Source organism: Hibiscus syriacus, unplaced genomic scaffold (assembly GCF_006381635.1).
Source record: "Hibiscus syriacus cultivar Baekdansim isolate YM2019G1 unplaced genomic scaffold, ASM638163v2 tig00113337_pilon, whole genome shotgun sequence".
NCBI lineage: Eukaryota > Viridiplantae > Streptophyta > Magnoliopsida > Malvales > Malvaceae > Hibiscus > Hibiscus syriacus.
In genome coordinates, this window is record NW_024063456.1 from 27,559 (window position 1) to 53,451 (window position 25,893).

At 35.7% G+C, this 25,893-nt stretch overlaps 2 protein-coding genes, 1 long non-coding RNA gene and 2 pseudogenes across 3 annotated transcripts; 1 reads left to right on the forward strand and 4 right to left on the reverse strand.

Annotated features, from left to right (window-relative positions):
* Positions 1-101: 101 nt before the first annotated feature.
* LOC120186242 (DNA mismatch repair protein MSH6-like) lies at positions 102-8,498 on the reverse strand. The gene is given in 23 exon segments (XM_039190232.1): positions 102-448; positions 908-1,037; positions 1,185-1,284; positions 1,369-1,448; positions 1,851-1,988; positions 2,062-2,351; positions 2,649-2,811; positions 3,306-3,407; positions 3,506-3,708; positions 3,781-3,959; positions 4,067-4,158; positions 4,359-4,488; positions 4,574-5,121; positions 5,298-5,489; positions 5,930-6,013; positions 6,136-6,204; positions 6,395-6,469; positions 6,542-6,595; positions 6,674-6,779; positions 7,097-7,193; positions 7,587-7,688; positions 7,691-7,928; positions 7,930-8,498. Coding segments are annotated over 23 exon segments (3,780 nt in total). The 5' UTR covers positions 8,302-8,498; the 3' UTR covers positions 102-212.
* Positions 8,499-10,035: 1,537 nt separating this feature from the next.
* LOC120186244 lies at positions 10,036-11,437 on the reverse strand (annotated as a pseudogene).
* Positions 11,438-16,521: 5,084 nt separating this feature from the next.
* On the forward strand, positions 16,522-17,577 carry LOC120186247 (bZIP transcription factor 53-like). Its single transcript, XM_039190234.1, has one exon. It carries the CDS (start codon positions 16,942-16,944, stop codon positions 17,380-17,382), a length of 441 nt encoding a protein of 146 aa, XP_039046165.1. The 5' UTR covers positions 16,522-16,941; the 3' UTR covers positions 17,383-17,577.
* Positions 17,578-18,169: 592 nt separating this feature from the next.
* Positions 18,170-19,313, reverse strand: LOC120186248. The gene is made up of 3 exons (XR_005522192.1): positions 19,098-19,313; positions 18,385-18,418; positions 18,170-18,279 (listed from the first exon to the last, which is right to left on the reverse strand). It is a non-coding gene; the product is annotated as an uncharacterized LOC120186248 (long non-coding RNA).
* A 364-nt stretch (positions 19,314-19,677) lies between these two features.
* Positions 19,678-21,063, reverse strand: LOC120186246 (annotated as a pseudogene).
* Positions 21,064-25,893: the final 4,830 nt, after the last annotated feature.

Sequence of the window (25,893 nt, forward strand, 5' to 3'; positions counted from 1 at the left end):
AACGACGAATTTCATAAAGGCAGCATCTTCTAGCAAATGATGTTAAGAGTTAAATATCATGTCAATAAAATTCTCATTAGAAAAATCCGGTGCACAAAAATGCTGGTCAACCAATTTCACCCTTTCCAGCTAACCAAACTAACACTTTACAAAATGTTAGACGCTAGTCGGTCACAATCATATTCACATCACTATATCCAAAAACGATTCCATCATTGTTGATGCAGAACCATCCTTACCCTCTGTTGAAGTTCAATCAAGGAACTAATACATGTGCCCTCACTTGTGCTTAGGCCTATCAATTCTCGAATCAAAGCTACCACTATCTTATCCGGGCATCTTTGCATCGGCAAGTTGTCTTCCATTCCCTTTCTTCTGTGTTTCCCGTATACAGTCTCGAATTCTCTAGACTTACTCGCAGCTGTTCTTAGCACCGAGTCAGGAAGCCCTGAAATGATTATCAGTCGGGGGATATTCATCATCATAGGCAAAGCTGAAATTTTGCACCTGGGGTTTTCATTCAGCAGATTATGAAGAAATACCTTACTATCACAAAAAATCTATCATGTACGCTCGCAGATCTCTTCTGAAAGGCTCTTAATAACAGGAGTTATTGACTAATGCACCTCTATTTGAGAAAATGAGCTACATTCAAGAAAATGCAACAAAAAGCTAAATCTTTTTCCAGTACAAGAGATGTGCCACATGGATTCTGTAATCTACTGTGTACTCTAATTATACATCACTCAGACTTCAAAATCCCCTTCATTTCGTTAGTTTCAGCCCACAGTAAACATTAGTTATTCGTTACAATATATAAGCAACCATTAAAGATAATGAAGCCTCATTGCCAAAGAAGTCCACGTGATTCACAGCAGAAGGGAACCAAGATTACAAGGAACCTTACCAGCTATCCGAGCAACATTTACACCATAACTTTTTGGACAGGCACCAGAGGTCAACCTGTAAAGAAATGTAACTTCTTCAACACCTTCAACTCCATTTCCTATTTGGCATGCCATATGGCAGAGAGAGACCTGTAAAATTTGGGAAGAGGTTAAAAAACGGACAATAAGAGGAAATTGAAAAAACATTAACATGAGCAATGCATTTTACAGATTCACTCATTGCAAGTACAATGAAATAAACTTGAGTTTTAAAAAAATATGTTATCCCAGACACACCTTGGAATTGTTTTGGTAGTCCACAGCTAAACGGTGGTAGTGTGTTGAAAACATTCCTCGACACTGCACCTTGTGTACAAAATGTTCAAGAACTGATTCCCTGATTGAGTAATGGGAAACTGAGATCAAGTCAAAAAAAATATCAAACAAATACTCAATGGTGTATAAATTGGCAACAACATACGCAATGGCTTGTCCATCAGAAGTTGATGTTCCACGTCCAAGTTCATCTAATGCCACAAGTGAATGTGGAGTTGCTGAGGACTGCATTAACCATCATGAATATGTTCAGAGATACTAAAAATTTAGAATTAACATTTAGTAAATCTACTATTGTTTTTTTTAAAGCTCGAGCAAGATTTCAATACTTGAAAACTGAAATAAATAAAACACTGTTTGTGCTTATGTAGATTGTGAAATTGCAATGCCTAGTAGGCTATTACCAGTGAGAACAAGCAAAAGATGTGAGGGATAACAAGAAAAGTTGTGAAGAAACCTCAAATAAATCCCCTTCAAAGAAATTGTGTAATTTTTTAAAATTCAAAGTAATACAGGTGGGTATGAAAACGTTCACATATTGGTAACCCTCAAAATATCTCATATTTACTGCAATCAGAACAAAACCGACAGACGAGGATTGCTATAGATCAGAATTAAATAAAGTACCAGCATTAATGCAGTTTCTGAAAGCTCAGTTAAAAATGTACTCTGTCCTGCCATAATATGATCTTTGGCACCCATCCGAACAAAGATTTTGTCAACAGGAGATAGTTCAAAATGTTCTGCAGGGACATCAGCTCCGACCTGGGGAGAAGCCAAGCATGAAGACCAATGAACACGAGACAAAATCTACAGTTTATAGGAAGAAAATATTTACTTGGGCCAAAATCGTCGCCAAGCAAACTTGGCGAAGAAGAGTCGACTTTCCACCCATATTAGGACCGGTAAGAAGGATAAAACTTGCATGACCAGTACCACCAATAGTGATGTCATTGGGGACAAATGAACCTTTGCCTATAAAATCACTTGTAAGAATAGGATGTCCTAAACCTTTTGCAGAAAGGCATGGCACTTCATTTGAACATGAAGAGCCCAAGATACGAGGACGACAGGTTGGCCCTTCATAAAAATCACTTGCAATTGCTAGACTGAACAGTACATCCAGTTCTGCAAAATAAAACCACCAGTTCAGATAACCGAAGTAAACAATGTGTATTCTACCAAAATCTTTATGTTGTAACAATTAGTCTTCTAAAATTTCTGTAACTACATGTAGTCTTGGCTCTAAATCAAAGTTATTAGCTAAAATATAAGCATAGATGTTTGCAAGATACACAGGTAACAAGAAAAAAACTTAAACAACTTTAAAGCAACAAATCACTAGGTACATGAAAAAAATGAAATAAATGAAATAAATCAAGCTTCAGTACAGCTTGCACTTTGCATAAAAGTGATCAGGCCTACCCGCTGTTGTTGAAACTAGTTGCCTCCATTTATTGTGATCTTCGCAGAATTGTACAATTAACCTCTGGAGAATGTTCTTTAAAGCTGTCTCCTTTTCAGATTTAGCTAGCGAGAGTTCTCCCAGGAACTTTTTGATACATGGAGTCCAATAACGGAAAAAGCCCTGCACATATCAAGCAGGAAGTGAAAACACTCAAGTCAAAAAGTGCCTTTAAACTGATCAACTTCCAACCAATCTCGACCTATAAATCACAGAAAAAGATTTCTTTCAAGCAGAGGTTATAAAATCTAATATGCTAGAAAGTTACAGGAGGTAAAAATGTAAGATCAACACCGATATTTAAATACGACTTATAATTATGAGTACTTTATTGTGAAACTCTGCCAACATACATAGCAAAATGCTTATAACAAGTAAACAACAAGCATAACAAACCTGCAGCAACTCTGTCAAGATATAAAGTGACTACTTGAAAATTGAAACCGAGTTAGAAAAGCATAATCCATCTGACCAAGCAAAATGCTTGCATGCAGTGATATGATCAATACTTTGTAGTTTACAACATGATAGCTTTGTAACAACAGACATCTACCACCAATAGAATAATAATACCTTGAATTTAATCAAAAAAGAGGGAGACAGTGACAGCGAATTACCTTTTTGGATGAACGTAACTCATAATCTCGAGGTACACTCCCACGCAGGCTTTCTGGCACTTCCAATAGATATGCATCTTTTCCAACTGTGACATAGGTGATCTACAGAAGATATCAAATCAAAGAAAATTTAGTAAAACATTACAAGTAAACAACTACTTGTATCATTGTAACATCCGAGCATTTGTTGACAAACTTACGGATGAATCTCCAAGTAACTTCCGCAGTTCCTTGAGGTGTTTTGCCAAACTAGATTCAATCTCCTCAACTCTTTCACATGCCGAGTCATATTCCAGATCAACTCCTTTATGAGGTATTATACGTCCAGAATTGTTGGCATCAACCCAATCAAAGGCATCTTTGAAATGCTTTAGAATATAATGGATATTTGGAAGACCTTTACCTGTGCAGAGTTAGCAACATAAGATGCCTAATATCATTGAGAAACCATATAAAAAAACATAGTTCACATTACCAGTGGTTAACAAATGATGAAGCAGTGTAGATTCCACATCTTCCAGAACAAAACCAAGGGAAGAACATGCTTGGACCATTAGTTCACAGCCACGCAGCGCTGATACGAATTCCTGGAGTAGCTTCTTTGCTGCATCTTCATATAAAACAACTTTATTTGCATTTCTTCCATTAGCCTCACTGCATTTAAACACAAGTATAATTTAATTATTGAGGAATGCTCAATATATCCCCCATACCTCATGAAGGAATACATACAAATGAGCTGCATTTTATCCAAGATTTACCTGCTAGCAAAGATACGTGCAAGTAGCCTCTCCATGTCGGGAAGCCTGGACAATGCCTTTCGAAACTCAAGGGCATGTGATAGATTTTCCCCCTAAACAACAGAAAAGACAACATTATACACAGTGCTAAATTCAGCAAAAGAGACGCACACTTAGATGAAAACCTAACACCAACCAGAGTAAGAAATAATGGAATGCTTGAAATTGAGTAATTAATTATTCAGACAAATTCAACTGACTGCTTGAATAAATTTCTCCAAGATATAAATCACAATTATAATGGAAAACTCACCTTTAGGCCTGCTACAGCATCTTGCCGCTCCTTAATTAAATGAGTATGATATAACGGTCTAGCAAGCCATGTTCTTAGCAACCTCTTCCCAAATGCAGTTACACAGTGATTCAATTGAGCATAGAGTGTCCTACACATAAAAACCCGACCAAGCATAAGGTTGGATCTCTGGACTAAACTGATTAAGAAAAACTTACTAGTGCATGCGCACATACCTAGAAGAATCTCCATTTAGGCTGTTTTCAAAGATCTCAAGGTTCTCAAGGGCAGCAGCATCAAGAAGCATGTAAGGCTTTTGAGCAACACCACTGAATCCAGAGGATGGAAGTGATTCAAATTTAGCAAATCTAAGCAATGTCACATCTAGAAAGGCCTGTTTCAGGTAATAAAGAGTGCCTCCAAGAGCTGAGAGCGCTAGGCTGCCATTTGCACCAGCACTCAGTAGACTGCAAAGGACAGCTGGCAGGCAGCTCAACTCATCATCCTTGGTAGAATTAGAAGCATCTGCGCCCACATCATTAATAGATCTAGCAGCTCGTTGATCATTAACACACTTGTAGATGGTTTTGACTTCATGAATAGTTTTGTCTGCATCCCAAAATTCTGCAGATGGGACCAAGTCATTCACTAAGGGAGTTCTAAAATGTCTCAGCATAGCCCTCTCAGTTTCAAGGCTGAGCAGGTTAGTGGGTTTTATAATTTCTACTGGTCTTAGCTCAGCCAATAGACAACACAAAGCACTGCACTCAGAATCATCCTCAAACTGGAAAGTGGAAGTTAGAGAGTATATCAGTTTTTTTCGGAGAAAAAGGAGACAATCAGAAATCTTAGATCTTGTAGGATAGCACACATTTTATTTCTAGGAACAAAGCTAAATGTCATGTCTGAACAAAGAATGGATAAAACTAAGCAATTATCATGCAAGGAAAGAAAACCTACCTGTCCAATAATAATCCTGCTGGTTGCAACATCAACGGCACATACACCAAAAACCCTCTCACTTTGGTTTGTTGAACCTTGACAACTTTCGGTCACTGCCAAGAGGTAAGAAGGGTCAGGATTTGCCGACAGCATTTCACCTTCAGTTAGGGTTCCTTTAGTAACCACAGAACATATTTCACGCTTGACAACCTAAACATATTGGAAAATATCAATGAGTAAGTTATACAGCTTAATATCACCCCAACTTCTCTTTTTTCCAGCAGTTTTACCTAATGTACCCCCACAGAAAAAAAATATACGAAACAAATTCCAAAGAGCATACTAAAAAACAAATAATGAATATGAGATAGATGAAAAGACAGAAATGAGCCATCATATGCCCTAGCCAGAACCCAGATGGAATTATTAATGATCCTCAGCATCATACATGTAAAAAAACTTGTACATTTAATAATTCTATTAAGACCACGATGATTAAATATTTGGCAACAATAGACAGTAATTAATCAACACAAAAAGAAGTATGGAGAAAAACACACTCCATTTCCAATCAGGGGAAACTGTAAAAATATGGAAAACCAATAAAAATCAAATTGATCTTCTCTAATATCATGAATGGTATAGCACACCTTATCCTTGGCACCTTTCTCTTTCCGACGAAGCTCCAGCTGTTCAGGAGTTTCTGTTTGCTCTACTACAAGCACTCGATAACCCTGTTAAATCAATAAAGGTCAAGTAAAATTTCCATTTGAGCAGAATATGCTTATTAAAAAAGATGAAATCATAGCAAAGCACGTCATGAGAACTACTAGAAATAAAAATAAATCAGACAAACCTTCCGAGCTAAGTTCTCCACATTCATAGAGAAGTTCCTCTCAGGAAATCCACAGTGAGGTTGTTCCCCCTAAAAATGGCAGTAAAGTAAGAGAAATAGTTAAAAAAAATAACATCATGACAAGGCTTACAGTTTATAATGGAGCTCCTGTCTTATTTTCTATGTTGTCTCCAGGCCATGACAGTGGCTTAAGATAAAAATAAAAAATAGTTTATCCATAAAAGGATTCAGTTTGAGCTGAAGGAACTTGGAAAGGTACCTTCATGTATTGCAAATTCAGTTCTTTTGCCCCTATATGTGCATCCATTTCAAAAAGCTCATAAAATTTACCCATCTACATTAACAACAAAATGTCAAATGACAGAAAACTAATGAAAACAACAAATCAGGGTAGATCATGACATACCTTGAAAAATAGAACTTTGTCCATATGTTTTGACTTAAATTCCCACCATTGCCTCTGCATGATAATAGAGGTCAACCTATAAGTGCCAAGGAAAAATAAATCTCGGCGTACTTGACAATTGAATGCCCTTACTTGGCCGCATGATAGGCTCCTCAAGAAATCAGGAGGCAAGAATAAAGTTTTTGGATTGTAGTTTACATCTCCAGGACGCTTCCTATTCGCATCTCTACGCACCTTTCTTTAGGACCACGAAAATAGAAAACAAAATAAATTACATGTGATTAAAATACTTGCATCAGAACTAACAATCAGCCTCTATATCCAAATAAATTATCAGCATTGCAATGCCATAAACTCACATTTACTACTTAATTGGTAATCAAATAGTTTAAATGGCAAGTGTTAGACTTAGGCTAAAGATGACAGAACGCTGCATTAGTAAAATCTAATTACATAAAGAAAGCCACCACGTGTTTCAAATCCTCAAGGTGTAGTTATATTTATGGGATCGATGTTAATGAAGGAACATGAAAAGAACAAAATTAAAGAACTTACGGTCCAAAGAAGTGCAACTTCTCAGCTTCGCGCTTCCCAAACCTTTCTAATCCATCAGCTACCAAAACCTTGTCAAAATCACTAGATGCCTTCTCAACTGTAGCAAAAAATGTTCATATTCACAACTCAAAGATATGCAACCATTCAATTGAGGTGATTTAAATAGGAACAAGACAGACAGGAAAATAATCTGCGATACATCCAATATTTTGAATGACTTACTAGTTAACATTAGCCACAGTAGAATAAATTTAAATGTAAATAGCAGCAGTAACAAATGAAGACGTATAGAGTTAGAACATAAATAGAAATATTGATAAAAAGAGGAAGAAAACAAATTCCTTTAGAGGTGACAATTAGAGGAAAATAAATAACAAAATTTTCAATGTAAAGGAATTCATTTCTCAAGAAGGGAACTTTATTATTTAATTTTCCATTTCGAAGGCAGCCAACTAAAAAAGAGTGGCACATAAGAATCCTCATTACTTACTTTCAATTTTCTTCACTGGTTCAGACAACCATACCTTAAACTCTTCCTTACTACTAGCATTTGCACTGGTCTTACTCTTCTTACCAGATTCCAATTTCCCTCCCAATCTTCATCACTAGAATCGTCATCATTATCGTCACTCTTTTCGTTCAAATTCTCCGCCACATCCTCGTCCTTATCTTCAATCACCACTTTCTTAAAAACCAAAGAACCCCCACGCCGCAACCGCTTAAACCTGCCTACGGTTTCTTCAACCCACTCAATCTTCTCCTTCCCCAAATCCAGCTCCTCTTCCTCATCATCATCGTACAGAATCAAATGCTTTCCTGTGTTCTTATCAAAAAGACTTCACTACGCCCTCGTACCATTCCTTATCCAACGGCCAGTGAACCCTTAGCCTCTTCTCGATCACTTCATTGCCAAACGTTTTGTTGCTCAGCGACGAAGGACTCGGGGCAGGTGATTGTCCAATGACTAGGAGAGGCTTTTTAAGCCTGGATTCGAAAGGAGACGGAGTTGTAGGGCTGGGACTTGTACTTGGACTGCGGTTACGTTTAGGGTTAGGGTTGAGTTTAGAGGTCTGCTTGGCAAGATGAGGGGGAGTCGGAGAATGAGAGAGGGAAGTAGAGTTCTTTCTAGTGAAGAAGGAAGTGATTTGGCTCTGTTGATTAACGATCGGAGATCTGCCATTGCTCTGCCGACGCGGCGGCGCCATTTTTCCCGAATAATGATAAAAATGAGAGGCGAGAGGGGGAAAAGTTGGAAATGTGAAGTGTGATCACTTTTGTCTTGAAAGCGGAAGGGAGTAAAAAAAAAGGGAAGAACATAAGAGTTAAAGATGGCGGGATTTGCCGGGAAAATGTTGTGGTCGGGGGTTTTCTTTGGCGGGAATTCCAGCAGCTAGACAACTCTTTTGACTGTAACGCATTCAATCTTACTATTTCCGAGAAGGTAAAAGTAATTGGAATTAGGCTCTCATAGACCCAACATGTTGAGCCCAGGGAATCTTTACCCACGCCCAATATCAGCTCAAATTATTTTAATTTTTTTTTTCTTTCGAGAAGACACCATACCAAGGTTTAATATTTTAACTCGTATTAATCGATTCGATATTTATATTTGTCAAACATTATATTTATAGGGTATGTTTGTTTCATTAAAAATATTTTTTTAATTTTTTTCTAGTAAAATGAATTATAATTTTTAAAAAGTATTTTTTAGAAAAAAAATTACGGTGTTTGAAATAGGTTGTGTAAATCATTTTTCACTAGTTAGTAAATTTTCTATAAATTATTTATTAAAAATATTAAATACAATAAATAATATTATTTTTTTATAAAAATTTAATATTATTATTATTAAAATATTAATTGTATAATTTTTGAAATAAAAAATACAAAGACTAGTATATTCTATTAAAATTAAAAATATTATAAATTGTAATAATTATTTATTAAAGTAAGAATATTATATTATTTTAATAATTATTAATAAACATATTTTAATTTTTTATTAAAATGTTATTAAATTATTATATTAATATTAAATACATGAATAACATTATTCATTACTAATAATTTAATAATATTAATTTATGAAATTAATAAATAATATACATTTTATTAATAATTTATTGTATATTATTAAAATAGAATTATAGTGTCATATATTATTATAATATAATTGACTATATTATTACAATAATATAATATTATATTAATAAAAATAATAAAAACTATTTTGAATATTTTAATAACTAATATTTTTATTAAAATAATACTAAAATATTGTATTGATATTAAATATATAGAATAATATTATTTTGAGTATTTATTTTTTGAAGTGAAAAAATTTAGAAAATAATAAAAATCAAATCATAAGTCATTTTTCAGAAAATACAAATGAGAAATCCAAAGCCAAAAAAGGGCCTCAACTGTTGGGAGTCCTAGACCGTCGAGAAGTATATATATGCTGTTTGCAATCCTTTTGTGTGCAGTTTTCTCTTTTATTCCTGGATTTGCAAATAATACTTGTGATTGGATTTCCAAATACGCTAGAAGGGTGCTTTGCCCTGCCAATTGGATTCAAAATGTACCATTGGCTTTCTTTATCTTTTACATGAAAGGGATGCCATCACTACTGCTGGATAAGTATTTACTTGAATTCTTTATTTCCCACAGCAAATATTCTTTAAATATATATATATATATATTTAAAAAAAAGAATAAGCAAAACTCAATTTCATGAAACACACATCCGTGCCCAATACTCGGGATAATTCGCGTTTGACATAGACTCGTACACAAACACAATACTCGTGGTATATCGGTAACAAAGATGAATACTATTGAATTCTGATATTCATGACATAAGCCACTAACATAGTGACACAGCAGACCATGAAAGCATGTAACAAATAGATCGGCTCAATATTACTTTCTAGAAGACAAAATAGGTACATTCTCGGAAGAAAATCATTGAAAATGATGAATCAGTTAATTGATTCTCTGCTAATAAACAAGCCAAAACAAAATCGGATGCTCCTATTACCTAACGAAGAAGCTCAAGGTCAAACCATCGAAAGAAAAAAACAGAACAGTTGCATCAAGAGAAGTGTATACCAGCCTTGCTGAACATAGAGAGTAAAGTTAAAAAGTTTTCCTGTGAAAGCTTGGACGCCCTCTGCTCCTCAAAATTCCCTTCCTTCAACACACTTAAAACCTTATTCTTAAACTCTTCTCCTTCCGCTTCATCGCATTCAACATCCATCTTCCACTTCCATACTCTGATCCCCAAATCTCGCTATGTCGATATCATCATTCCCACTCAAAGGAGCATTTTGTGAGCCCTGCACCGGCTGCAAAGTCTTATAGTTCTTATCCAGAACAGACAGTACATTTTTCTGCTTGAAAATGGAACCCAGTGTTTTATTCTTCCGAATGAAACAAATTCTTATGAACCCATCCCACTCTTTATGATTCACTTCTGGACGCAGTTTCCTCGCTCGATTCTTACTACTGATGAATCAACCTTTGGCGGAGGCCGGAATTTATTCTTTCCAACTTTGAGGAGATGGGAAACCCAAGCATAAAATTGGGTATTAACTGAAAGTCGGCAGTAAAGAGTATCACCCGGCTGAGCAACAAGGCGCATGGCAAATTCTCTCTGGAACATAATAATAGCACACCTAAAAGCAGGCTGATGAAACAGTAACTTGAACGTAAGAGGAGAAGATATTTGATACGGAATATTCGCCACGCAAATATCAAAATACGGTAAATCCGTCTTCACCACATCCCCCTGAATAACCTAAACAACATTGGCAATTTATTCAACATTGTCAAATTCCCAATTCTAAAACATTCAAATTTATCAGGTAATCGACTATTAAAGCTCCTAGGGTTCAGAATTTGGTAAATAGTATACAATCCAACAGAATTCATCAGGTAAATTGAAAATTAATACAAATAAGCATACCTTTAAGCGATGAGAGAAAGGGGTGCCTTGGAAGCGGCGTTGAAGTTCGAGAACCATACGAGGATCAACTTCGACGGCGATGACATTTTTACCGGCTTCGAGAAGCTTCTTGGTAAGGTTTCCGGTACCGGGACCGATCTCGAGGATGGTGTCGGTGGTTTTGATGCCGGCTTTTTTGGACAATAGAGTCGACCAACAAAGGGTTTTTGAGGATGTGTTGGCCTTTGGATTTGTGGAAAGTGACACCGCCTTGGTAGTGATTGGAGGGTGCTCTCCTCTTTCTTCATCTTCCCTCCCGCCATTGGAAATCACGAGTGTAATTGATAAGCAGAAACTAGTTGAAAAATCAGTAGGAAGCTCGATTAGGGTTTTTCAGTTTATAAATGCAACATAAAGTCAGATATAAATTACAAATTTCATCCCTTAACTTTATCTATATTTCATTTTTGGTTATTTAAGATTAAAACATTCAATTTTATCATTAAACTTTCCAAATACATTTATTTTGCCCACTCGATCGTTTACCTTTAACTTTGAATTTAAACAAAATCCATTGAATTTAAGGGACGTAAGAAGTAAGAAAGAACCTGATCTCTGCCTGCCAGGCGCTCTAATTTAGCAAAAGAATACAGGATCTTATCCCTGATCTCAGAATCAAAATGTGGGTGTTCCCATTATTGAGTGTTGGGGTATTACAGCTCCCAAGCACTGTGCCGATACTTACAGCCACCCTCGTAAATAACTTCATTCTTCAGATACAATACCTTTGTATGCTTTCGAAGATAAATTGTCTTCATTTTCCGATATCCCTGCTACTTCATGACCTACTTTTAGCTTCAGGTTATAGTTCCAAGCATCCTGCTCCTGTGAAGCGGCCTTCCTCTTTATGGATTGTGTTGGGTGATTTGCATCAGCTGCTGCTTCGGTAAACACAGTTTCTGAATCATGATCCTTAGTGGACGATCACCTATGGACGGTAAAGATTTATGCATCTCATCAGAAGCAAACTCTTCCATCATAACTCTATCCAGATCTTGCATTGCAATGCAGTAGTAATTAACTGTCCCTCTTCCCCGCATGACAAAACATATCCATGAATGTGGATTTTATGTTGGGAATAAAAATACCTATACATTCTATATTTAACATAACCATTTGAAGACCTCTTTCTGTTAAGAAAAATCTCTCTGTTCACAGAATCTGGTTGAGATTTGGGGTGTTCATGAGACAATACAATGCCCTCAGACTCTTATTCCTTTTCTACGGACTTCAGTTTCAGTCTTTCTCTCAGTTTCACTGTTCTGAGTACTTGAATCTTGAGACACTGACTCCGTATTAGATGAATAACCTTCTGAGTCTACTTCATCTCCATCTGTAGAGGTCCCGGTGATTCTAGACATCAAGCTACGAGCATTACCTGCAGCAACCCTCGGAGGTCTTAATGTCTTTCCTTTGGAAGACTTCCTCTTTGAAGCTTTTCTGCCACCTGAAAAAGATGATATTTAGTTTAGAACATTGTCCAAACAATAATGAAAACAGGTAGAAGGCAAATCCCACTTACTTCAGGGCTGCATTTTCTTAATGATCTGCCAAGTCCATTTTTTGTGACTGCTTGCAACCTCACTGTCGTCTTCACTGCACCTCTGTGCCTCTAAAAGAAACAAAAGGTACCCCTGTTCATCTTCTGCAGAACGTTCCTCGGCAACATTGTACTTCGAATAGTGTCATCACTATAACTTCGTTTTCAGGATCCCAGTACTCCGATAAGGTTCTGGGTATGAAATTATGCCTGGAAGTTCCCACCAAAATCATTAGCTAAATCATATTACGATAGCATGCTAAACAATCCACAAAAGAAAGAATTGTAGTCAAACTGGTGTATCACAAATAAGATCTCGTCTGTTCATGCGATGCGGAGTAGAATGTGTCTCCTGCAGAAAAGTTATATGAGTAGCACATCAATTGCACAATGATGCTCAAGCACTACATAGGAACAAGAACAATCTTTAAAGATCTCCCGGTCATCTATGTATTTCGACCTCGGGATTCTACGGCCTTAGCGTAAAATTCTAACAGCTAAAATATAGCCACAGTATGACATATGTGGCTTCTGGGATTGGAGCCCAGGTTTTTACAGCCACACGTAGAATTCTTACCACTAAACTACAGCCACGTTACTGACAACGGTTACAACTGACTAGGTCATTGTCTTTACTTTCACTAGTATCAAGTCAACTCAGAAAACTTGAGGTGGAAAAAGAAAAGGAACAAAACATTAAGAACTGTGGCTACTTTCACTAGTATCAAATCAACTCAGAAAACTTGAGGTGAAAAAGAAAAGGAACAAAACATTAAGAACTGTGACTGCTGGGATTCGAGCCCAGGTCTCTACGGCCACAACGTACAATTCTCACACTAACCTACAGCCACATTGTTAACGTTGGTTACAACTGACAAAATCACGGTTTATATTTTCACTAATATCCAATCAGCTCAGAAAACTCGAGGTGGAAAAAGAAAAAGAACAAAACGTTACATAATGTAGCTCTGAGAATCAAGCCCAGGTCTCTATAGCCACAACGTAAAATTCGCACCCCTAAGCTACAGTCACAGTGTTGCAGTAAAGATATTAATATTTTAATAAATACAAAAGATGTTTTTAATTTCATTTTTGTGTTTTTTGTTTTCATCTTGATTCAGAACTTAAAATTACAGTTTCATAACTTCCAAATTAATAAGTTTAAAATACGTAAGAACTTCGAGTTCGAGATTTTAACTAAATTTAAATCCACTTTCAAAACACTTCTACTACTCTAAAATACTTTCTATATCTTATTTCATATAATCTGACACACCAAGGTTGGGCAATACTATATATATAAAGGATGTTTACTATATTCATATATATAGTTAACTCATCTTTACAGGATCGTTTACACTATTATTATGAGATTGATTTTATTCTGATTATTGAATAAAGTACTATATCAATTAGGTCATGAAAATTTTATTTTGATGTCAATCAAGTCATGCAGTTAAAAAATTAACAAAAATAGTGTTATGACTTAATATAATAATAATTTTAATCTCTAATGTTATGTATCCAATTAAGACCTTAATTCATGTATTCAATTTGGATTCTTCACTCAGAAGAAGTCGAGTGTCACCCTTGGGAAACTCACAGCCTAATTGGTTTTGTGTAGTTTTTGGGTTACAACCTCAGAACCAAATCAGCCAAATATTGGTGGGCAGGTGAACAGACGTCGGTAATAGGTAGATTTTTTTTTTCTTTTTTGAAGGACGGAAGTAGGTAGATGAACCAACGATACGAGGACAACAATGATGACAATGCATCTTCAATTTGTGTCATCCTCTGTTATTTTCTTTACTTCTTCTTTTTTCTGTCTTTTTCCTCCAATCTTACGGACTTTTGGTATGCTAATAAATAAGTTTTATAAATAAAATAGTAAAAAAACAAAATTACTTTTTAATGAAATTAAATCTATGTGACAAATACATAAAAAATCAATAAATTAATGTATTAGGTTAAATTTTTGTGATTTACATAACAAATTTAATGAATAAACATGTTTGGTCAGTTGACAAAGCTTTTTATATTTATTCTCTTACACTTCATTCAGTTATGGATTCTAGACTCATTAGGAGTACTTTTTCTTTCTCTAGAGTTTATCTTTTCCCTCTCCTTCAGATATTATTAAGATTAGATTTAGAATTTATAAAAAATATATATAAAAAATTTTAATGATTGAGTGTTTGTTTTATTACAAACAAAATATAAATAATAATAATAATAATAATTATATATATATATATATATATTAAATTTTTCATATTTAGAGAAGGGAAATATAAGTTTACTCCTACTTGATATTGAACCCACAACTATAAAGAAAAAATATTTAGTGTTTTTTAATAGAAGTCATTAGTTTTATTAAAAAGTGAAATTACCCAAATTACATTATTATTTACAATTATCATTTTAAACTAAATATATAATTTAGACATTTTCATATAATATTGACACACACAAAATATTCACTTTAGATCATAAAAGGACTATACATGTAAAATGTTAAAAGTTCAACCAAAAGACTCGAATGAAAATCTATATAAACATATCTGATTGCATCGACAAACGAACCACAAAATGGGACTAAACTATTGAAAGACCACCGTAAGCTACAAATTAGAGCCAAACATCGTGAGAAATTATCCATAAATGCACAATCACGTATTTAAATTCAATACGAGGGTTTAGAGCAAGGAATATTAATATGATTATAAATATCATATTGATCAGTCATAGCGTCATCAAATCCAACCTTGATAAAATATAAAAAAAATGACTAAACAAACAATAAATAATACTGAAAACATGTCACAAATTAAAGAAAAGTGTGCAAAAAAAGTAGAGTTGTTTTTATTTTAAAAAAACTTAAAATAACAAAAAAAAAAAGAGATCCATTGATTCACAATTAACATTAAAACAAGTACCGTCGAAGGCTAAATAAAATTAAAGAAAAAAATATTATGTTACCTATAAAAACGACACAATAAAAAAAGTTACACGTCAAACCCTAAAATTAGAGAACGACACTATTAATTGAGTATTTATAATCACTTATTTAAAAAAATGTTTATATGTTTTTTTAAAGCTTTAATGATAGAAGATACCCAAACTTTAGTGATATGGTAGCTTACCCATAGGAAAAATATCATAATAAATAATATGATAGTTTCTATAGTAATATATGAAGTTTTAATATAAAAATAAGTGTTAAAATTACATCTAAAGTAAACTTTTGATATTTAATTTTTTTTTATTAAAAATAGGCATTTAACTTTTTTTTATTATATTTTTAGATATCTACTGTTAAAAAATCGTTAAGTAACACATATTATGTTTATATTTTTTAAATATGAAATATTATTTAAAAACATTTTTATAAAAATCTAAATGTAACACGTGTTATTTAATATATATTTAATAGTAACACCTAAAAAAATAATATAAAAAACATTAAACATGTATTATTAAAAATTATATATAAACATCAAAAATTAATTTTGATTATAATTTCAACATTTATTTCTACATAAGTCATATATTAATAATAAATCTTCAAAAACAAATACAAAATCCCATTCGTTTTTTGGACTACTTGAAAAGTAAATAAAATAAAAATCCATAAGGTTAAAAATCTTTGAAGAGGACAGCAAGAACGCATTAAATGTGCATTGTTGGCGGTGACATCGAACGCACTGCTTCCAAAAGTAATCCGTCGAAAAGACCAAATACACCCTCCACCTCCATTACTATTATTTATTTCCTTTTAACTAACCTAACCACAGTTACCAAATCAAACCCAACCAAACCCCCCATCCTTGCCTATAAAACCCCGTTCCCACTACGATAAAAAGCCTTCTTTCATTTCGCTTTTGGTCGCGAGCGTGTCGTCTACTTTCGGTCTCTCCTCGCATTACCTTTCACCAACCAGCTAAGTATTCTTCATTTTCTTCTTCCTTTCCAGTCTCCATTTTACCTTCTCCTTTTCGTTCAGATCTGGTTTAGATTTAGGATTTTTTTTCTTTGTTATTTCTCTTCTGTTTATTTTCATGTTTGATCTGCGGTTTGTAAAATCGTTTCAATGATTTTAGATTTTCTATGAACTTAATCCTCATGCGGCGAATCCGTATTCTTCACTCGTTTTCGGTTGTCTTCCTTTACTGGTTCTACGTTTTCTCATGAATTTGCTCATCAATCTTGACTATTGAAAGTTCAAATCCCTAATTATCATTCAATTTCTCAAATTCCAATCTAAATACTCTTCTCGATTGAAAAGAAAACCCTTCCCCTATGGCTACCGTTCAAAGGCAGACGAGTTCTTCTGATTCCGATCCTCGATATGCAAACGTTGACGAGAGGAAAAGGAAAAGAATGTTGTCTAACCGTGAATCCGCTAGGCGATCTCGTGTTAGAAAGCAGAAGCAGCTCGAAGATTTGGCGAACGAAACGAGCGCATTGCAGAAAGATAACGGTCTTCTCTCCGAGAAGATCAACATTGCAGCTCAACGCTACATCGAAATGGAAAACGACAACAACGTGTTGAGAGCTCAGGCGATGGAATTGACCGATAGGCTGTGGTCTCTGAACTCAGTGCTGCACATTGTGGAAGAAGTCAGCGGGTTTGCCGTTGATATACCGGAGATTCCGGATCCTCTGATGAAACCATGGCATCTCCCTTTTCCGATAGAACCAATCATGGCATCGGCCGACATGCTTGTGTTGATGGAATAACCATAGACCCATCCTTTCCTGTTTGGCAATCGTGAGTTTGTGCTTGTGAGTCGTTTGTTAATTAGATTTTTGCAACTTTCTCGCAATATTTTATGTAATTAGAAGCATGCAATGTGGAGTCTGTTGAATTGGGAGTTTGGTTTCTTTAGTGTGATTATGCTTTCTATACCATGGAATGTTGGTTTTCGATTTCAATGCTTGCTCTTTTATTGTCAATTTCTTTGTGATTATGTGTTGATTCGGAATCATTAACATGGTTCTCAATTTGGTTTGATTAATCGGGCTCTGATTTTCAGATTTTCAAATTCGAAATGGTTTGAATCAGTAACACTGAATGATTGCTAAATGATTGGATTTAGAAATGAATAGAATTTAAAATATCCTAACACGTAATGATTTAGATCAGATAATTCTACAAATTTACTAGCTGGGATCATCGACCCGTTCAAAATAGATGATCCAAAATCGAGTTTTGTTAGGAGGTGGAATTGGCACATTAATCAAACAAGGATTACTCCATCCTCGTTTGTTATTTTATGTATAATAAATTGTCAATTTCAACATAAACACGTCTGGTAAACATTATCTGTTCCCTAGTCAAACCTTAACTAAATAATATAATAATAAATCACGGATTATTTGAAACCGTTTTCAATTTGGATGGCTGCCGCCAGTCTCAGAAGACAACGCAACGGACTAAAGTTGGAATTAATATGATTTTATCCATTGCACTAATATTCTTCATAGAAGATAGATTTGGCCAACGCCATAAAATAACATATGAAGTTTACAGAGAAAAAAACCACACCTGAATGTCGATATCAGTTTGACCTCCTTGAGCTCCACCAAGAGGTTGATGCATCATTATCCTTGAATTAGGTAAACTGTATCGTTTTCCTTGAGTTTCAAATAAAACACGGGATAAGTGCATTTAGTAGACCGGGGGAAATTACATCAAACAACAGAGCTATGAATGATACAAAACACAAGCATTTGATATACCTTTGGTTCCTCCACTAAGCAGAAAGGCTCCCATCTGTTCGTGGAAAAATAAAACATCTCCATTACTAAAAGAAAACAATTGAATCCACATGAAAATAGAAAATCTTATTCTCGGTAGCATCCGTAAACATCTTCATTCTTAGAAATGCATTTCACGAAAAACGGTTTACAAATTTCCAAAAGTCAATCTCATGGTCTTGCATTAGAAACTTTAACCTGTCATATGATTAATATAGGTGACGCTATAACCCAATTCTAAGCTTCCAAACATCAGGTTAATATTAAATAAAGAGCATAAGACTCTTTTTTTCAGTCAATCGATTGTGTGATTATGGTCATCAAGATTCTAGGACAAAGTTGGGACGCCAAACGTAATGTAAAAAGGTCAATCGAGCAGGGGAACATGAGAAATAAAACAAAACAAAACAAATCCTATCACTAGACCTCCTCGATCTCAAATAAATTCAAGTAGTACGGCCTATTTAGCCAAAAGAAAAATACATATATTACACATATTAACAATATACTCATCAAGGATGCAACATCTGTTAGAATGAATCAAAAACCATAAGTTTCGAAGTTAAGATAAATTATCCCTGATTAATAGACCAAGCAAGCAGGCATAGCTGCAAAACTATTGTTATCTGAATATTCGATATTTAAAAATATAATTGGACTGTGAGCAAAAATAATTTACATCAATCAATTTATACCTAGCTGCAAGGGCTGATTGACCTAATTGACCCGTTTTTTTTTTAAATTCTCCCGTTCTAACACCCGTTGACCAATATTTCCTGAAGTAGCACCCTTTCGGGTGAGGTGACACAAAGGCGCATCCCCAGGGAAGCGCTTTACTTGGGTTTATGCTAAGTCGGATGCCACGTGTGAAAGGCGTATCTCCGGGGATGCGCTTTATATGGGTTCTGCTAAATCAGATGCCACGCTGGTATTTCTTTTAATAATAAAGATTTTATTTTTATTATTATTATAAATAATTAATATATTATGTAAAGTGTTTCGATTATAATTTAAGAATTATCGAATGTATTTTTTAAATGTGTTAAAGGTGGAGCGAATTTAGGTTTTAGTATTATATGTTTCAGGAACTTTGGCATTCACCCATTCCACGCGACATTAATCAGATGGAATAATAGATGAAAATAAGCTTTGATCTTATTGTAGTTATAGGACATATGTATGAAATTATAATATTACATGTATTGTTATATATTAATTATTTATAATAATAATAAAAATAAAATATTTATTATTAAAAGAAATACCAGCGTGACATCCGATCAAGCATAATCCTGTGCTACATAAACCCAGGTAAAGAGCGTCCCCAAGGATGCGTCTTTGTGCCACCTCAACCGAAAGGGTGCTACATCGGAAAATATTGGTCAACGGGTGGGTGTTAGAACGGGAGAATTTAAAAAAAAACGAGTCAGTTAGGTCAAATCTCCAGCTGCAAGTCCAACACACACAGTCGAGACATCGGGCCGTATATGCCTTGTAGTGTCAAATACAGCCATACCTAAAAAGGGGGAGGGGGTGATATTCAAAACCACACAGGTTAGCCAAGTCAATGAACATTGTCCAGAGATTGGTATTTGAAACCAACCAATGGAAGTATAAATACATGATTCCCATTAGATAGATACGTTACCGGCTGTAACTGATCCTCCAGGGGAATTGACATACAGGACAATGTCCTGTTGACAAAGATAAAACAACACACGAATCGTAAATAACATGCATACTGGCTCCAAAGATGTGTATTTTAGAGCAGGAGTGAGCAAACATGAAACATAAGAGACCTTATTAGGATCAACAGAATCAAGATAGAGAAGCTGAGCTACAATAATATTAGCCATATCATCATCAACGGCTCCACCACAGCGAATAATTCTCTAACAACGGAAATAAACACCCAACATAAGAAGCTGAAAAGAGAAAAACCCTAGTTTTGTTAAAGCCAAAATTCACAACCAAACCAAATCCTTACATATTGAAAAAGTTGGCTGACAACACTTTGAAATCTCTATTGCACCATCGGAGGCGGTCCCTGCCCTTGTGCATATGCAGGAAAGTAAGGTGACGATGGAACTTGCAAATCACCCCTGCATAGTTATAGAATAAAATCATTAATCTTTATGTATAACAATTTTACTTTTCATTTTTTAAAAGGGTTATAGTTCCATACAAGCTCTTACCTTATCGACCAAATTCCCTGTCGAGAACTTGTCTCTGGAGCCCAAAACTCTCCGGTGTAAACAGCCTTTGGCTGAGAACTAATCGCATTCTTTTGATTACCAAGTAGCTTCTTCAATTTCCTGAAAAAGAAATAAAAAACACTTTTAAAACATTAGCCAATTAGGTAAAAACAAAAACATAAAAAAAAGGATCATGGACCCTCTCTGAAGAAATTAACATTACAACAAAACATGGGTTCTGTTCAAAGATGAAATTAAAAAGAAAAGGAAGTACCTGGGACGAAGGGGATACAAAGGAAGAGAAAACTTATGAGAATCAAGACTGTTTGGAGAGATTAGCGGAGAACTTAATCGAAGAGACGAAGCCGATGCCGATATGCACGTGCTTGTCATTCTTACCTATGAACCGAGATTAAACCAAACCTGGAAAAAGTTGTTGAATTTAGAGGCTTGTTTATGGTTTTTTTTTTTTAAGAGAAAATCGCCTCAGTGACCAAAAAAAAGTTATAATATACGATTTTAATCAATTTTTTTTGGATTTGCCAAAATGACCAACAAAATCGCAACGCGATCCCCAGAATCGCAAATCAGTTTCCAAAATCGCAACGCGATTCTTGAAAATCGCAATGCGATAGTACAAATTCGCATTGCGATTTTCCAAAATCGCAAACGCGATTCTTGAAAATCGTAACGCGAACACATAAATCGCAACTCGTATCCGTAAATCGCAACGTGTATCCGTAAATCGCAACGCGTATGGGTAAATCGCAATGCGTATCCGTATATCGCAACGCGTATCCGTAAATCGCAACGATAATACATAAAATCGCAACGCGTATCCGTAAATCGCAACGCGATATTTAAAGCGCCATTATAATCGCTACGCGTATTTTATTTTCAAATTACAAAAACGAATATTAAGACAAAATCCCGTAATCGCAACTCATAACCTAAAACCTAAAATCACAACTCAGTCCCATCTCAATCTCTCACTCTCTACGGCGAAGAAATCCGTCCCCATCTCCGAAGATTTCCGTCCCCATCTCCGGCGAAATCCCTCACAACCATTCACGGTCAGAAATCCCTCACAATATTCAGAAATGGAAAATCAACCTCCGAGGGTTAGTTTTTTTAATTATTTTTATTTTGAAATGTTTGCATTATTGTAGGTTTTTCATATTGAAACTGATGATAAGTTTACTGGTCATTTCAATAATAGATTAACCATTTCACTTAGATTTCATTTCGCGTTACGATTCTGTCGTTGCGATTTTCATTTCGCGTTGCTATTCTCTCGTTGCGATTTTCAAGTTAGTATTTGTCTTTGTCTTTGTTCTGTCTTTTGGTTGAAGTAATGCAATCCATTCAAGTTTCAATTTGCAGAAGAGTCGCAACGAGATAAATGAAAATCGCAACGAGAGAATGACTGTCGCAACGAGAGAAATGAAAATCGCAACGAGAGAATCGCAACGCGATATGAAAATCGCAACGAGAGAATCGCAACACGAAACCAAAATCGCATTGCGATTTTCATTTCGCGTTGCGATTCTCTCGTTGCGATTTTCATTTCGCGTTGCGATTCTCTCGTTGCGATTGTCATTTCGCGTTGCGATTCTCTCGTTGCGATTTTCATTTCAACCAAAAGACAAAACAGTGTTGCAAATTTTAGTTTCAAGAATAAACTACTACTTTTTATGTTTATTGTTTTTGGTATATCTTCACAGTGTAGTTTTTGGTATATCTAACTTGGTATGTTTATTGTTTTTGTAGAAATTTTTTTCGGCTCAATTGACCTTGAGAAATAAAGTCAGCCTGGCCACTACAATTGCTTCGAAGCTTTCACCTGCTCAAAGACAATTGTTTGAGGAAACCTGCTTCGGGCCATGGCTGAGAGTACAGCATCCGGGTGGAGATGCTAATTTGACCCATTTGTGGCTTCAGACCATGACATCAAATCTACCCGACAGTATACAACGTGGTGAGGAAGAGATATGGTTTCATTTTCCACCAGCGTATACTTGTTTTGGGCGGAAGGAGTTCTGCTTAATCACTGGTCTACGATTCGGACACGATGATGTAGGCCGGTACACTCGTCATATCGCCCGCCTATCATGGTTATCCCAGGTTTTTCCGGATGAGTCAATGGAGAAGCCGAACCTACATGTCGACGACCTGAAGAAATTGTTTAATAAGAAAGCTGGTTTCACTCGGATGGATGACGTCGATGTTGTCCGAGTATGCCTTCTACTACTTGTGTATGCCGGCTTTTTAGGCAGAGAGGCCAGACAACCTATTCATCGGGAGCTAATAATATTGGTAGAGGACCTGAATGCATGGAATCTGTTTCCGTGGGGTTCGTATATATGGAAAGCTACCTGGACTAAGTTGTCGTCTGCCTTTGATGACCGCAAAAGTTTGCGGGGCGATGGGTCCAAATACACTTTGTCAGGCTTTGTTTGGGCCTTTAAGGTAAGAATTTCTATATAATGTTTCTAAAATTATAATTAATTATTTAACAATTACTAATTTTGTTATTATATTGTTTGTAGATTTGGATATTCGAGGCTTTCCCCAGCATGCGTACATATGCAATAAAAACGTCAAATGATATTCCCAGGGCTATTTCCTGGAAGAGGAAAACTCTGTTGGATTGGGAAGACTTAATACCATATGCGACAATAAATAATGTAAGTTAACACAAATACTTTCATATAATATATAAACAAGTTATTAATAGTAGACGTTTAACTTTGTTTGAGTTTTTATATTTTAGGAGGCCAACATTCCATTACAAAGACTGACACCCACGGAGGAAGAGCTTGCCACTGATTGGTGGCAAGCTAGTCAGAGTTTTTTTGATGGCACGGATGATGAGCAGCATCCACTTCCTCCAATTCGAGAGCCATCACCTCACCTAGAGCCATCACCCGATCGACCCGACTATACACCTCTAGAACGAGAGCCATCACCTATCCCGTCACATCATCGAGCCTCTTCTCCACCATCACCTCATGATAGGCGACCGGCAAAGATGCCACGACTCCTATCTCCCTGTTCTCCACCTCCACCTCAACGGGATGAGTCAAGGGAGTTACGTGATGAGGTCAATGCCTTGCGTGAGGAGATCGGTACTCTACGCGATAACGATGGTGCATGGCGTGTGGAGGTGTCAACTTTACGTGGTGAGGTTGCCGCTCTACGTGAGATGATAGTATCGTTGCAGAATGAGGTTCATACTCTACGCAACGAGGTAAGTTTAAGATTTTCCATATTTAACTTAATGATAAATTTACTCGTAATTTCACTTAGATTAGCCATTTCACTTAGATTGCTTAGTAAATTTATTCGGTTGCTGCCAATTCTGCTAAACTGTGTATTCTTTAACACTGTGAAATAGTATTTGTCTTTGTTTTGTCTTTTGGTTGAAAGTAAATTTGTTCGGTTGCTGCCAATTCTGCTAAACTGTGTATTCTTTAACACTGTGAAATAGTATTTGTCTTTGTTTTGTCTTTTGGTTGAAAGTAAATTTGTTCGGTTACTGCCAATTCTGCTAAACTGTGTATTCTTTAACACTGTGAAATAGTATTTGTCTTTGTTTTGTCTTTTGGTTGAAAGTAAATTTGTTTGGTTGCTGCCAATTCTGCTAAACTGTGTATTCTTTAACACTGTGAAATAGTATTTGTCTTTGTTTTGTCTTTTGGTTGAAAGTAAATTTGTTCGGGTGCTGCCAATTCTGCTAAACTGTGTATTCTTTAACACTGTGAAATAGTATTTGTCTTTGTTTTGTCTTTTGGTTGAAAGTAAATTTGTTCGGTTGCTGCCAATTCTGCTAAACTGTGTATTCTTTAACACTGTGAAATAGTATTTGTCTTTGTTTTGTCTTTTGGTTGAAAGTAAATTTGTTCGGTTGCTGCCAATTCTGCTAAACTGTGTATTCTTTAACACTGTGAAATAGTATTTGTCTTTGTTTTGTCTTTTGGTTGAAGTAATGCAATCCATTCAAGTTTCAATTTGCAGAAGAAGAAATAGTTTACTTTCGCAACACGAAACTTAAAATCGCAACGCGAAACCAAAATCGCAACGCGAAATAAAAATCGCAACGACAGAATCGCAACGCGAAACCAAAATCGCAACGACAAGATCGCAACGCGAAACCAAAATCGCATTGCGATTTTCATTTCGCGTTGCGATTCTTTCGTTGCGATTTTCATTTCGCATTGCGATTCTTTCGTTGCGATTTTCATTTCGCATTGCGATTTTGGTTTCGCGTTGCGATTTTAAGTTTCGTGTTGCGAAAGTAAACTATTTCTTCTTCTGCAAATTGAAACTTGAATGGATTGCATTACTTCAACCAATAGACAAAACAAAGACAAATACTAACTTCAGGGTATTAGTTTGAAACATATTTTTCTTTGTTATCTGATGCATTTTGTGAACTATGATAGAATAATGACTTGGGTGAATACAATGCAAGTTTGAAACATATTTGTCTTTGTTTCACTGTTTAAATATCATGTCTGTTTATTTACTGATTTTTGTATTTAATTATTTAGCGGCCCGATAGAGTGGATGCTTTACGTCGGGTTATGCTTGCACGACGGAGTTCACGCATCAGACAGCGTGCACGTGCTATTAAGTCTCCGTACACCCCAATAGTGCGAAGACACCGTAAGAAGAAGCCCGACTCGCCTGTCATCCCTCAAGAGTCCACTCCTATCGTTGAAGAGGCCCCCCTATCATTCCTCGAGAGTCCCCTCCCACCGTTCAAGAGGCCACTGTCATCATTGAAGAGGTCCCTCCCACCATTCAAGAGCCCGATTCACATGGCGTCATATGTAGGCTTCTTGAGAAACCCTCTGACGTGCCGGACATGATGGATTCAAGTTGGCTCTCGTATGAGTTACCGGCCAGTACCATACCGGTATCTGAAGAGGAGAGGGAACAACTACCGGACACAATTCTGGATAACACCCTTTGGGCTAAGACCGCTGTTGATTTTTATCTACATGAGCAGAGCCAGGGGTGTTTCACTGACATATGCAAGCTCACCGATGATATCTATTTGTTGCTTGATCGGTCTTGGTGGGGCGTATTATTAGGGGTCGAAGACAATGACTATTTCGATGGGGGTAAGTCTTATATTTTCTTATATTTCAATTTGATTAATTTTTTTTTAAAATTTATGTAAGTCACTAATATATGTCTTTTTTTGTAAAACAGCATATCGATGCGTGGGTGACACGTCTTCTAATAATAAGAAACTTAAGAAAATAAAAATATACGATATACAATTATG

Coding starts and splice junctions, on each gene's coding strand:
- LOC120186247 (XM_039190234.1), top strand. CDS start 16,942: ATGGCTACCGTTCAAAGGCAGACGAGTTCTTCTGATTCCGATCCTCGA.